This window comes from Eschscholzia californica, unplaced genomic scaffold (genome assembly GCF_041429995.1).
Source record: "Eschscholzia californica isolate CP2 unplaced genomic scaffold, dmEscCali1.0.p SCAF_4, whole genome shotgun sequence".
Classification (NCBI taxonomy): Eukaryota; Viridiplantae; Streptophyta; class Magnoliopsida; order Ranunculales; family Papaveraceae; genus Eschscholzia; species Eschscholzia californica.
The window spans coordinates 46,158,945-46,173,398 of NW_028238461.1; the positions used below are offsets into that span (position 1 = coordinate 46,158,945).

A 14,454-nucleotide genomic window follows, 5' to 3' on the forward strand; every position below is an offset into this window, starting at 1 on the left:
TTGATTTCTTATTCGGAGCTTCTTCATATAGACATAGATCTGAACTTGTTATGTCAGTGTTAAAGTAACAAATCGACATTAATCTCACAAGGTATCAAAATTTGAAACTTACATCAAGAAGATGAGTATGATATATTAAATGCTTAGCCTGCAAATAACATCTATTGCAGTCTTAGCCCCAAAGAAATTAAGGTATATTATGAAATGTTTTGTTCACTATCTGGATCAAATGCAGAAAAGAACCAAAATGGAAAAAAGAAGAAATATATTATTCACAAGCAACTGCATATGATCTTCTCCTTTCTTTCTTTCTATCTTTTGCATGTATTGAATGAAAAAACAGCATCGCTGTCTTCCCGGAATGAAAAATCAAAGCTCTGCGTTGTCGGATGTGTCAAAATTATGAGATGAATCGGCGGGTGACAGTCCTTTGGAAGTTGAGGAATATGACCATGCTAGGGCTGCCGAGCCAAGGGCAATGGTTACGCCAATTGAACTCCAAATCCATCTCTGCTTTATCTTTCGCTTTTCTCTTTGATGTCTTGCCATTTCTGTAAACCGGAAAAGAAGCACATCACAACAAGAACGTAATCAGAAAGAACGGACAGGAAAACATAACATTTGATTGGCATGATTCAGTCCTCATATATGAACACAAACAACTATAAGGAAGTTAAAATAGGTGCGTTTTCTCGTTGTCCTATGTACCATGGGTGACATGACCATAACAGACATTTCATCACAGACAAACTGAAAAAATCAAGATAATTTTTTTACAAGGAAAGTCACTAAGTTAAAGAGAATGCGGATGGGGATGGCCATTAGAGTCAATCCATCTTGTGCCCACTCCGTCAACAAATAGGAAAGAATAAGGTACCAAAATCCCCTCCCCGCTAAATTGGGAAGGTAGAGATGACCCGTCCAAAACCCGCCCTTATAAGTTCTTAGTAAGGAAATCAAATACATGAAAGATGAGTAGAGAAATTATACACGTATAGAGAAAACGTACCAACAGTTTCTTGGTTCCTCTGAAACATCTCATGGTTAACAGTTTCATAATAACGCAGTCGATCCGACAGCCGAGCAATCTCAAAGTTCTTTGACTCAATCCAAGATTCCATCTCCAACTCAGCCTCAGCTTTAGCAGCATTCCTCCCTAAAGAATTGGCTGCATCCCGTGCAACAGATATCTGTCGGCATACATCTTCAGCAGGATCATAGTTCAAGTTTGCATCCTCTGCTACAATAGCCGAAGCCGCGGGGAGTGTTACACCTACAACAGACAAGTGTTCTCTGAGCCGGTCCCACTGCCTTTCCATGCTATTTAGGGCATCCTCTGCTTGTTTCCGCTTCTCTACCTCCATTAACAAATCCAATCTGATATTACGAAGCTCCGTTTCAAAATCACGAGTATACTGATGGCTACCTCCATTAGAGAGTTCTGAAATAAGTAAAATACTAAGTGTAAGTCTTCAATATGTTGCAGAACACAAGAATCAATAGCTAAACTAATTACATATAAGAACTCCCAACCAAGTGATATATAGACCTCCATGCTAGACACGATCAAGATTCACATTACATCCCACGAGATCAAGCTCACACATAAAGGTGCTGGTCTAAAAATGAATTCCTGAAGGCTTGGACAAACTTATGGAAGAAAAGAGAACTATATGGATAAAAAGCGAAGCAGGACACCCAAATTTTCATCGAGACAGAAGTTCAAATAGTATGCATGCACAAAATAAGAACTAGACTAATTTCGAGTAGTAAACAAAAATAGTATGATATGCCATAGCTTTCGCAGTCCTTTACCTTGCCTTGTACAGGAGTCCATTTTCCAAGCTCAATGTTGCAACATTATTCCAAAGACATTTCACAAAATGCTATGCTACACTTAATTTAGAGAAGCAACTGAAATGCTTAATAACTTGTGGAATGCATGTCCGAAGATATGTTATCCACACCTGAGTTATATGGAGACAGAGAATGTTTGTAGATTATGATGTTTCTTCTAAAAGATGAATGAATTTATAAAGAATAAAGAATGTTATAAGGAGATCCAAAAAGGGCACTAAGAGGAACTGATAGAAGAGAGTGAAACTGCACAAGAAATCAATATATGGGCTGATGTAAGCAGCCCAGCAAGCTGCAGCAGCAAAGAGAGAGAAAGACGGAGGGATTAGAGTGACAACGCTAATGCTCCCTGCTATAAGTAAAAGCTGTGCAAGTCAGGGTGGATAGGGGTGTTCGTTGGTTCGGTATCCGGTATTTTGGTGTCATCCGTTACCAAACCATGAGTGGTTTGGTTAGTGATTTTTCAAACCGTTACCAAACCGGTCAGAATTTGGTTCAGTTACTAACCAAACCATCATAAGCGGTTTGGATACTACTGGATACCAAACCATCCATAAAACGCAATTTGTTCTACATGAAAATCGGCGAATCGAGTTACTTTCTTCATACATTGACGTATAAAATCAAGACAGTACTCCTAAAAAACCTGGAGAAACAATCAAACTAACATAATGCATCGAAAAAACATTTGAAACATGAAAGACATGTGAAGGTCCCCCGCCGAAATATTATATAGTAGCTAGTAACATTGATGATACATGAATTGTTTTAATCTAATACTAGCTAGTAACATTATATTGTAGTAGTGTTGTTGTTTTGTATGGGTAGTAGTTATTCTTATTTATAGCAACTTGATGAAAGGTATGTATTTGTATGAAATTATAGAGATATGATAGATGTATTTTAGAAAAAATTATGTAAATATATAATTATATATATTAATTGAACTTGACTGGTTCGGTTTGGTATTAATGGTTCCTAAAAAGTGCATCCACTTACCGAACCAAACCAGTTCCTAAAAAGCTTGCACTCCACTCCACCAAGATTGCATCAACGTACTAGTTTTAAAAGTGGCCTTAATCCTCAAAACAATGGAATGGGGGATGAGCCTCCGAAGATTTCTCCCTTCGGCACCTTAAATCTACTTCACTGAATGAACATGTCTTAAATACCTAGGCAAGCACCCACAAGGTTTTGAAGGATTGAGGAAAGAATCCCTAATCTCAAAAGCTTTTGAAGGTTGTAAATTGAGATGGGAATATGTGCTAAGGTATTATTGTTGAACAATAGTGTCCTCGAGATTCAAGACAACATAATAAGTACCCAATATCTCAATTCTCTTTTGCTCTTTAAGATTGGGGAGACTCATCTTGATGCTGAGTTTACGAACTAGTGAAAAAACGGGTGAGATTACTTAGAATCAAGACTCCCAACTACTTCATAGAATGGTATTTCCCATAGTTATTAGACATCACAAAATATACAATCATCATGCAAGCAACATTAGATGGCTCCAATTTACCACTAAACTTGATTAAAATTTCATAAATATGAAATTAAGCATCTTATCTACCAATTCATCATGAGACAATAAAAAATAATTAAAAAGAAAAAGCATATTCCAAAAGATAATACCAATATAGCAAACAGGACAACTATATAAATGAACCAAATATACCTTCACAAGCATCAAAAAATTCCCTAATTGGTGTTGTCATCTTGAAAGAACGATCACCCCCGAAATTGTCTTCCCCATCAGTATAGCTAGCAACACTCAATGAATCATTAGGATCAAAAAAATCTTCACAAACACTTTCTCTCTCTAAATCTATTCCAACCGACATGGATGAAGAATCATTTGCCCTATTTTCATCCAACCCATCATTTAAATCACTAATCTCAACCTCCCCACCATTAAAACCATTGTTAATAACAACCTCCTCCCCAATTTCAGGAAGTTTCTTCATCAAACTAACATCTTGATGAAATCCTGAAACTACATCAGAATAGCTTCTTCCATTATCATCAACCTTCTCCACTTTCTCCATCTCCACATTGGCGGAAACATTGCTCTGTGAAAGACTCTTTTGGAGATTTGGTCCTCTTCGTTTATGAAATACATAAGGTGAATGAGGAACTGAAAAAGGGGAATCAGGTAATGGAGTTATTTCTGGAGTTGTATAAAGAGATGAAGGTACAACTTTAGGTTTACTTTCTCTCTGATCCGGTGAACTATTTCTTCTCTCTAGCTTTGAAATCGTAGGTTTTGCACCAGATTTTGATGCTCCAGGTTCTAAAAATCTATCAAACGTAATTGCTGAAAACGTCGGCATAGATTCTTCAAATCAACAAAAGAAACGAAACCCTAGATTTATATCTAGGAAGGAAGAGATATCTATCTATTAGGTGTAGTAGTTATACTGAAACCCTAGATTTTTAAATAGGAGAGATGAAATTCCGGATAAACTTCCATTTTACCTGTAAAACAAGAAATGTTTCTTGAGGTTCAAGCCGAAAAAAGAGGAGAGAGAGAGAAAGAAAGCGGTAGAGGCTAGAGAGAGAGAGAGACTTTCTCTCTTACCAACCGAACTCTCTTCTTTATTTTTCGGACAAGTATCTCCGCCTTTGTCAACGTTATTTACATTTCGAGGGTCTTTTTTGCTAAACTACGCTGACTTCATTCAAATTTGGTCCGAGGGATGCGAAAAGGCGCGAAATTTCCTCTATAGGGGTGCGTAAAGCGAACGCGTAGCATTTTAGTCAGTTTGATTTGTCATAGAGGCATAGACCACCACGCCAAACAGGACTGTTATTATTTCCCCTGTTGTCCTAAAGTTAACTTTATCTAATAAGCCAGCAAGGGTTGTGCATGGTAGTCTTTTTTCTCTCCCTTTTTGTCTGTAAACTACTAGGGGTTTTTATGGAAGTAGGCATAAGTCTTCATTCAAATTCATGGTTTTGTCTGTCGTGTCGCCTTATAATGCAACAAGAAATGCTAGAAAATTCCCACTTCTGGGTTACATTACCATCAAAAGCAAATCTAGCTAACTTGTGAACTACTGCATTAAATCTACGCAAACAATGCAAAAATTGGAAACTCATCAAAGTTGCAGCTTCTGTCAGAATCTCAGAAATAATAGAGCGAATTCTCCACGATGGTTCCACTTTCAGGCTCGAGCACGCCTCTGTCATGTGGGAGGGTCTTGATATGAAAGGACCATAGGTAGTATAGATTGATGTTAACGGAGTACTAAGTATGGGTATAAGGAGAAGGAAGTATAACTAAAGTGTAACAGACAAATAATATAAGTCTGAAGAGAGTGTAGGATTTTTTGTGTATCTAATACAACTATCTAGTGTTTTAAGCGGAATCTCAAACATCATATGTTAACACTAGATTACCCAGAATCATATAGCATGAACTAATCAATGAACTAGAAGGGAATAAATACCTCTATCGCGTTTTTCCCACGAACCTTTCCAATCGCGTGTGAAGATCGAGAGGTCCAAGTGTCGCTCCTCTACTTGAGACACCGAGTAGGTCGACTTGATCTCCCTTCCTTTCAGTCTGCTAGGGTTTAATAGAAGGTTGAGAAGAACCCTTCTTCTTGATTAGATTGATAGAACGGGAGCTTTTTCTCTACAATCATCTCTCTCCACTAGGTGTATATTGAGAGAGAGAAAGCTTTATAATTTTTATTTCTGAGAAAAATCCACACCTTTTCTGTTCTCTAATGACCCTTATATAGAGAAATCCTAATTAGAATCATATTCAAATTAGGTCTTTCTATTTTCCGGGTCACAGAAAAGATAATTACCAAATTGGGGTATTTTGGCTTTTCCCTTTAGTGTGGCCGGCCAGGGCAGCCCACTATGGGTTTTATCTGACTGACCCACTTACCTTGGTCGGGCATCACATGGCCTGCCCTTAGAGCCTTGTTCCGGGCACCCTTTTAAAGCCCGGTTCTTTCTATCTTGTTCCGAATCTCTATTCGAACCTTTTCGGCCTATTTAGATGGATCTAATCCATCTTTAGCCTATTCCCGTTTAGTCAAATCTCTCCGATCAAGTTACCACTCTTATGTGTAACCCGTTGTAGTTCCGGTCTATGTTAGCCGAAAATCACCGAAGTGATCCGACGATCGTAGTAGGCTTCTAGCAAAACGCTCTACGACTCCTAATTGGACCGGACTGGATGATCTTCACAATATGGTCATCGTTATCCTAGCTGACAAATTGATCACATTGCCATCTTGGTCGAAGGACACTCCTTCAGAAGGACATCTCCTTCGGACCGAACGGATATATCCTTCAGAGAGGTGCCTATATAGTAGTGTTAAGGGAATTAGGAGAGATGCCCTTATAAAAAGGTTGTTACACTAACAACCATCTTAACTTTCTCTCACTAGAATTAGGGTGCTTCTAAAGGCATCAGGCATCAGGCGGTTAGCATCCATATCTATTAGCACCAGACCCAACTGCTCCTTTTCTCTGTTAGCACCGTCCAACTATGTAGGCACGGGTTAAAGTGGAGTTAACCCTAACCCCTCCGTCCATCTCTCACAAAATCTGAATCGAATTGGAAATTCAACACTTTCTCTCTCTAAGCTTTGAACAACCGAACTTCTGCTCACGAAATCACTCATAATCTCACGAATCTTCGGATACTTGATTCACGTCAATAACGATTCTTCGGATACTTTAATTGTACTTCACCATAATCCTGTTTATACATTGGGTACTGGTAGTTCAAAGGAGTATTTGAAGTTAGTAAGTGATCTTATATATCACTTTGCTTCTTTATCGTTTTTCATTCTCAATGCTTGAACTTTTCTGAAGGTGATAAGTACCTCATTATCATATGCTTGGACGTTTCTTATTTAAAATTTCTGAAGGGCTGCATAATTTCCCAGGGATAACATAATCATGAGATTTAATTCAGTCCGCTTATCATAGTCCCGAACATGATCCATATATCTAGTTACTCTCCACCATGAATTCAGATATCAAGCTATCAATCTGGGTTGTTTATATACAACAACCGAAAAGCTAGTTAGGTGATGAGAGACCTAAGTAGCCATCAGGAAAGAACACTCTCTATGGAAATGGGATCGCCAATAGCTGGAGACAAGAGATTCATATGAGAAAACATAAGTAAACGTAATTATTCAGTAGGGACCTCTATGTCTAATGTTGCACTGAAATTTCCAGCTGACTGTTTCCACCACCACCACCTTATTTTTTTCTGTTTAATACTATTTTCAATATCGGTAAGGTTCTGACTTGTCTTCTTGATTATATGTTCAGGGAATCGGAAGCTTGCTGCAATCGGGATACGGGTCTCACGCTGGATAACGTATCATGGTCTAACATTAAATGTCACAACAGATTTAACTCCCTTTTGCGCTCTTTTCTAAGATTTTGTTTTGGAAGAAAAATGAATTAGGATTCCTTTTGTTTTGGAAGAAGAAAATGGAAGAAGCAAATGAAGGTGAACGTCACCCACATTAAAAACCGGTGCTTATAGAGAACTCAGGTCAATGACCATTGACCCGAGTCAATAAAATTTCTGGATGCTAACAGCCTTTTGGCCCGATGCCTTTAGAAGCACTCCTAGAATTAACAGTATAAATTGAGAGATCAAATGTAATAATGGATTATCTTAAGTTTAAGAAATAAAATGATTACTTCTCTCTCTGAATCTACTTCATTCTAACATGGTATCAAAATTAGGCCCACGCGTGATAGGCTTAAAAAGTCACACGTGCTCCACGGCACCCAAAAAAAACACGTGTTATGCTCAACGAACGTCACATGTGAGGGGGCGTGTGAGAGTAGTCATACGTGGGAGAAGAAGCATCTAACAACCAAAAAATATAATGTCTGAGTCCTCTTCACTCATTATCAATTAGTTTTGAATTATAAAATCACAAATTTAACATGGTATTTTGCCTTCGCATAAAGAGCACTGATCGAAAGAGAAAGCAAGATGGTAGTTGGTAGTGGCGGTGGTGTGAAAGTGAAGAAACTGGGACCTAATCAGTGTTATTCAAAAGAATAACGGTTTAAGGAGTTTCAAATTTAGGCCTGTAAACGGTAGCTTATCGGATCGGACATAGCCATATCTGTATCCGAATCAGATAATCTATCTGATATCCGATAGTTATCCGACGGATATTATAAATCGATATCCGAATCCGATAATATTAATGGATATCGGATAATATCTGATATCCGAAACTTTTACAAAATTTTAAATTTTTAACCATCAGATCTAAATAATAAATCTCAACCACACATTTTATATATTATTATAAATGAATTTAATTTTTTACTATTTTTTTATATCACTTATCGGATACGGATATTTATCGGATCGAATATTAGTGTATCCGTATCCGACATCCGATGAGCAGATATCCGATAAGGAATATCCGAATCTGTATTTGATATCCGAAATTTCGGATATCTTTCTAAAATTCGAATACGGATACGGATCGGATGTCAAATATTCGGACATCCATTGACAGACTTAGTTTCAATATCCCTTGAAAAATCTTCCGTCCAGATTCCGAAATTTCGGATATCTTTCTAAAATTCGAATACGGATACGGATCGGATGTCAAATATTCAGATATCCATTGACAGACTTAGTTTCAATATCCTTGAAAAATCTTCCGTCCATATAACAATCTGGAAATTATGATGTTTTGTCTTCATATACCTTAACGTATGAAACTTTAAGGCTGGTCTACAATACTATGGAAACGAAGCTCCCTACATCCAAATCTTTTTTTTTTTGAAAGTTCGTACATCCAATTTGGTAGGAAATTTGTAGATAATTACAAATGATATATCTAAACGCGCAATTTATGTTAATATTTTCCTTTCATTTCCTTGAGGGTGATTTGAACAGATTCATCATTTCGAGTAGATATGTATTTAAACTTTTGACTAAATTTTTTTTATTTATGTGAAATATTGTTTGAAGATGTGGACACGTACTTCCTAAATAGGCGAAATTACTAAAAATGAAATGGTGCATTTTTTTCCTTATAGTATATCAACTTATAAATTAAGAAATATTATTGGAAGATCTTCAATAAACTCATATTCCAATTTCTAGTTTTAAAGATATTTAAATTTAAAATAAAAGCTAAATGTTAGGATCTGCAAAAGAGATTAGATACTCAAGGAAAATAATTCAAGTGGAAATTGAAGTGGCATGTGAAGGATAAAAGTTTATTACTTTATGGAGCCTAAACCAAAATGGGATTCACCAAAAGAATCTATAGTATGTAATCATTCAAGTTAATTATCTTTCCTTTGATGCTCTAAATCTATTGGATTCACCAAAATTCACCAAAAGAATCTAAATTTGTTCGGATATTCTACTTTTTTTCTCTCTTATATAGTCACCATCTCTTCTCATCTTAATTTGTCTTTTTTCTAGGCTATATTTGTTGAATCCAATTAGGAAAGCAGAAATTGTGAAAGGTAATATTTGTACCTAAGTTCTTATATAAAGAACTATAGATTTTTCAATTATTAATCTTCTTTGTTTTCAATCCATAATTTCAGAAAATATATTAGTTGCACAGTCTTGAAGGGTTAGATTAGAAATGCATGCTTCCACATTCTATTTACCAAATTTACCAATATCAATCACTAATTAGAGTTTAATTAGTGTGGCAGATCAAAGAAAGGAACAAAGTGAAGAGAAAAATGGATTCTATTACTACTAATACTGCAAGCGGAGAGATGATTTCGAGGACGAAGGGTCCCGTTGTCGTGACAGGAGCTGCCGGTTATGTCGGATCGTGGCTCGTCATGAAGCTTCTTCAACAAGGTTATACCGTTCGTGCCACGGTTCGTGATCCCAGTTAAGTTCTCCTCCTCTAACAACTTTTAATCATTGCGAATATTGCTTTTGCTATGGACTTTTAGTCAATTTTATCTCGTTTAAAAATTGATGTGACATTATCCTAACCACATATATACTTTTGTTGACTATTTTTTAAGAGATACTTTTGGTCGATTTAACTGTGTCATCTAGGTTCCAAATAACTGCACATTTGGTAACTTTAGCACTTATATATAGATCACATGCGTTTAATTGTTGATAATTAGTTTTAGATACGGTATCTCCTTGTAATTGCAGCTAACATAGAAAAGATAAAGCCATTACTGGAAATACCAGAGGCAAACGATCGACTAACCATATGGAAAGCAGACCTCGATGACGACGGAAGCTTTGATAAAGTGATTGAAGGATGCATTTGTGTATTCCATGTTGCCACCCAAATGGACTTTGAATCAAAAGATCCTGAGGTACTAAATGAGTTTTTTTTGTCTTAAATTCTACTAATTTGATTAATATATATGGAGAGGAACATAAGGCAACAGTTTTCGATAGTTTTAGCGATTGAGATATTTGCCTTATATAGTGAATGTGGTGTTTAAATGTAGAATGAAGTGATAAAGCCCACAATTCATGGAGTTTTAAATGTCATGAAGTCATGCAAGAAATCGAAGACAGTAAAGCGTGTTATTTACACTAGTTCCGCCGGAACTGTCTTCGGCCAAGAGCACCCAAAATCATCTTATGATGAAACATCATGGAGCGATACAGACTTTTGCAGGCGGACGAAGATGACTGGTTGGGTACGTATATACTAATTTCAAAGTAAAGCTTCAGCACCCACATTTTTACTTTGTCGAACTACCTGCGATCACACATTTATAGACAAAAAAAACCGTAGCAAATGCCTTCTAAAAAAACATAAAATTGAGTTCTAAAAAGTTCCACGAACAATAATTTCTTGTTAAAATGGCTAGGTCGGGACAACAAACTATTTACTACTGGAGTATATTTTTTAATCTTGTTAAACGTCGGGCAGTAATTTCTTGAATATGTAACTTTTAGTTTTAAAACCGTGGTGGAAAGTAAACTTGCATTTGTTATAATTGATACATATTTGGGTTTCTAATGCGTAAATCCAGATGTATTTTGTATCCAAAACATTGGCGGAGAAAGCTGCATGGGACTTCGCTAAGGAGAATAACATTCATTTTATTAGTATCATACCGACACTGGTAGTTGGTCCCTTCATCACATATAGTATGCCGCCTAGCATGATAACCGCACTTGCCCTAATCACAGGTATACAAATATCAATCAAATCTACCGTTTGATTTATTTCATCTATTTTAAGACTAGCCATATATAACTTGACGATATACGGGCAAATGTGACAGGAAATGAAGCACATTATTCAATTCTAAAGCAAGTTCAATTTGTTCACCTCGACGACTTATGTAACGCCCATATTTTCCTATTGGAACATCCAAAAGCTGAGGGAAGATACATATGTTCTTCTAAAGATACTACAATTTTTCAATTTGCCAACATCCTAAGAGACAAGTTTCCAGAATACTGCATCCCTACCAAGTACTACTCTTTCTCTTCACTTTATATATTCAATGAGATTTTTTCAAGCGATTTTGTGCATACTTGGTTGTGAGATCCACACGAAGATATTCTGAATTAGCGGACCAAAGATCGGCCAAAATTGGATTACCGTCCAATTTTGGCCCACTTAAGTTCTTGCCCGATCATAAGCCCAACCACAACATCATAAGCTTAGACTTTTGGTGGAGGTTTGGGTGTTAATAGATAGGCCCAAACCTCCTTAGCATCTAATGAATTGCTGCCAGTAATCGTGGGCTGAATCCAAAGCCAAAGGGTACTTGCTCAGGCCACTGCTATATATGGGTGCTCTTACTTGGGTTGTGGCCATGGTTTGCCCGAGGAGCGAATGACTCCATACCCAAAGTGCCCTTGTACCCCCTGTTGTGTATGGCGCGCTCGGACGGGTAATGACACCCAAATTTTGTAAAATACCTGTCCCAGTCCTCCTAGCTGCCATTATGGTCAAGAGGCTTAGGTGGTCGAACCGTCCGATCACATTCAGTGTTAAATGAATCTTTATCATTATAATCAACTGAATTTTGACGTCGCTAACAATGGGGTTCTCGGGGTATCCCTATTTAAACAACACGACTAGAGGAAAAAGCAGATTTTCCCTAGCAATCTTCCCAATATTTCATTTGCATTGTTGGTCATTTCGTTAATCTGAAAATGAATATGATTGCAGGTTTAAAGGTATTGATGAGTCAATCAAACCGATTCATTTTTCTTCGAAGAAACTTGAAGGTCTTGGGTTCGAATACAAATACACAATAGAAGACATGTTTGAAGGAGCCATTAAGTCATGCAAGGAAAAGAAAATATTGCTCCAACCCCCCAAAAAATATATGTTAATGGATGTTGTGAAGGAAAATAACTTAGAAGTTTAGTTAGCCATTATGGCTTAATGGCCTTTTACTTATCAAAGGTTTTATACGTATAGGATATGTTTGCTTGTGTGTTTGTTGCTTGTGATTTATGAATTGATTGGGAAAGCTCGTTTGTTGAAGTCCACATGCGGGTCGATTCCCGTGAACAATCTTTTAGTCCTATACTAAGAGCGACTAATAGGACCTGCTAAAACTATTGTTAGCCCTAGACCTCTGTAGGCACCTGGTACGGGTTGGGGTGCCTATTAGGAAGGCACCCACCCACTTTTGTTTTTCTCTTCTGTTCTTCTTGTTCTCCTTTTTCTCTTTCTTCTTCTTCTTCATCTCTTCTCCTTCTTCGAATTTAAATCAACACTTTAGTATGGATACAACTTTGTTTCTACATTCATCATCATCAATCAACAATGAGGAGTTAGAGAGATAAAGAACCTTGTTTTAGAGAGAGAAAGAGAGTAAAACCATTACGGGAAGAACTTTGATTTCAAACTAACCTTGACCTACGATGAGGCGTTAGAAAGAGAAAGAACCTTGATCCAAAACCACCATTAAAAATACTCCTGAAAACCCTATTCACGGACTGGTCTCAAACCAGTCCGAATGGTTTCGGAGAGAACATACTAAATATCCGTGATTAGGGCCGCCTGGGTCCGAAACCATTCGGATTGTCCTCTCCGAAACCATTCAGACTGGTCCGAGACTAGTCCGTGATTAGGTCTTCGGACGGACATTCAGATTGTCCTCTCTAAAACCATTTGTACTGGTCAAGAAATCATGTAAACTATGGTTCCGAAAAACAAGCCATTAAGAAATCATAAATAGGTGAGTGTTCTTTACTGTGCTAGAATCACGATAATATACTTTTTTTTTGTTGAAAGAATCACGATAATATACTTGACATCTCATCTGAAAGTCATGTGATAAGAGAATAGTTGTAAGGGGAGTGCTATTATACGGACATCTCATCCAAAAGTCATATGTGATGAGAGAATAGTTATAAGGGGAGTGTTACATGTACAAAAGGTTGAACTTAATTAATGACTTGCGGACCGTAATCAAACTTTAAATCTCTTTATCTTTTAGTGAAAGTGAGTCAGCAAGTCATAAATTAAGTCAACTTTTTGTACACTTACAAACGTGACAAAGTTCGTGCCTTTACGCTTTTTAAGATTTTTATCATCTTTTCAGATCTCTACCTCAACAAGAAATTGAAAACCAAGATTACCCAAGCCAAGGGACTTTATTTGTGATAGTCCGAAGTAGCTTGCAAGAAAGTTTGTTGCCTGAGCTTAGGTGAACGCTGATCAATCTAAGTAAGTGACATGTTTTTTTGGATGGGTTCGTACTTCACGGAGCCTTTATTAAGAACAAACTGGTAGCGCCTTTCGGGCATCTGAAGAGGTCTCTAGAGAACAAAGACTTAGTCAATCGAGATTGGGTTAAGGTCATTCTTGTATTTAGTTCAAAAATTCAGTTGATTGTATATTGGATACTAATCTTCATCATCACCTTAACTCCACCATCATATGAACACTTCTTTTTTCTCTTTCTCTCTTTGCTTTTGCTCTCCTTCTCTCTTGTTTCCCCTCTCCATCTCTTTTTCTCTCTCTCTCTCTCATGCTTTGTCTGTCCGCTGGTGGGAAGAGTCTCCAACGCCGGAACAGTGGGAGAGAAAGAAAGAACAGGAGATAAAAATAGAGGGAAAAAGTTAAGGACACAGAGAGAAAGGGGGGAAGAGAGATACATAAATGTGTGTGGTGATCTACGTGATAATCAGAGGTGGTGGTCGTTCACGAAAGATGAAGATTATAGGGTAAAAGACAAACAAATCACATTTTAGAGACTCAAAAGAATGTTGTCTCTTATTTAAATCTAATTGATCAACGTCTTTACTCCAAAAATATTTTTGGATGTCCACAACCGTTGCGATAAAATTTTGTTTCAATAATACTAAAATCAAAAGGTATGTTTAAAAGGTGTTCTCAATAAGTGTTAAAGACACCTCTAAGAGTGTCGATATAAACTCCAAAATTCTGGAAGTCCCAAGTTTGATTCCTAGAAGAAGTGGAATCCATGTGAGTGAATTTGAATTAGTAAAGGTACAAATAATACTAATAAGTTTGTCAGCCTTTAGACCTCTTTAGTATGTTGCTATACATCGTAATCCATTTTCATCATCAAAGAAAAAAAAGAACATCATAGCCCATATTCAAAAGAACACTTATAGGGGGCGGCGCCTTT

At 37.0% G+C, this 14,454-nt stretch overlaps 2 protein-coding genes and 1 long non-coding RNA gene across 3 annotated transcripts; 2 read left to right on the forward strand and 1 right to left on the reverse strand.

Annotated features, from left to right (window-relative positions):
* The first annotated feature begins 45 nt into the window (after positions 1 to 45).
* On the forward strand, positions 46 to 4,390 carry LOC147545218 (uncharacterized). The gene is made up of 2 exons (XR_015223267.1): positions 46 to 2,246; positions 2,870 to 4,390. It is a non-coding gene; the product is annotated as an uncharacterized LOC147545218 (long non-coding RNA).
* On the reverse strand, positions 52 to 4,511 carry LOC147545219 (uncharacterized). The gene is made up of 3 exons (XM_086633700.1): positions 3,536 to 4,511; positions 1,010 to 1,441; positions 52 to 551 (listed from the first exon to the last, which is right to left on the reverse strand). Exons 1-3 carry the CDS (start codon positions 4,188 to 4,190, stop codon positions 370 to 372), a joined length of 1,269 nt encoding a protein of 422 aa, XP_086489826.1. The 5' UTR covers positions 4,191 to 4,511; the 3' UTR covers positions 52 to 369.
* Positions 4,512 to 9,297: 4,786 nt separating this feature from the next.
* LOC147545220 (dihydroflavonol 4-reductase-like) lies at positions 9,298 to 12,332 on the forward strand. The gene is made up of 7 exons (XM_086637287.1): positions 9,298 to 9,354; positions 9,553 to 9,739; positions 10,019 to 10,188; positions 10,327 to 10,521; positions 10,861 to 11,020; positions 11,116 to 11,308; positions 12,015 to 12,332. Exons 2-7 carry the CDS (start codon positions 9,583 to 9,585, stop codon positions 12,214 to 12,216), a joined length of 1,077 nt encoding a protein of 358 aa, XP_086493413.1. The 5' UTR covers positions 9,298 to 9,354; positions 9,553 to 9,582; the 3' UTR covers positions 12,217 to 12,332.
* Positions 12,333 to 14,454: the final 2,122 nt, after the last annotated feature.

Excerpts from the sequence above, each read along its gene's own strand:
- LOC147545219 (XM_086633700.1), bottom strand. The coding sequence starts at position 4,190 with ATGCCGACGTTTTCAGCAATTACGTTTGATAGATTTTTAGAACCTGGA. Across the intron at positions 1,442-3,535 it reads ATTTTTTGATGCTTGTGAAG|AACTCTCTAATGGAGGTAGC; the intron begins GTATATTTGGTT and ends TACTTATTTCAG. Across the intron at positions 552-1,009 it reads GAGGAACCAAGAAACTGTTG|AAATGGCAAGACATCAAAGA; the intron begins GTACGTTTTCTC and ends TCCGGTTTACAG.
- LOC147545220 (XM_086637287.1), top strand. The coding sequence starts at position 9,583 with ATGGATTCTATTACTACTAATACTGCAAGCGGAGAGATGATTTCGAGG. Across the intron at positions 9,740-10,018 it reads TGCCACGGTTCGTGATCCCA|CTAACATAGAAAAGATAAAG; the intron begins GTTAAGTTCTCC and ends TTGTAATTGCAG. Across the intron at positions 10,189-10,326 it reads TTGAATCAAAAGATCCTGAG|AATGAAGTGATAAAGCCCAC; the intron begins GTACTAAATGAG and ends GTTTAAATGTAG.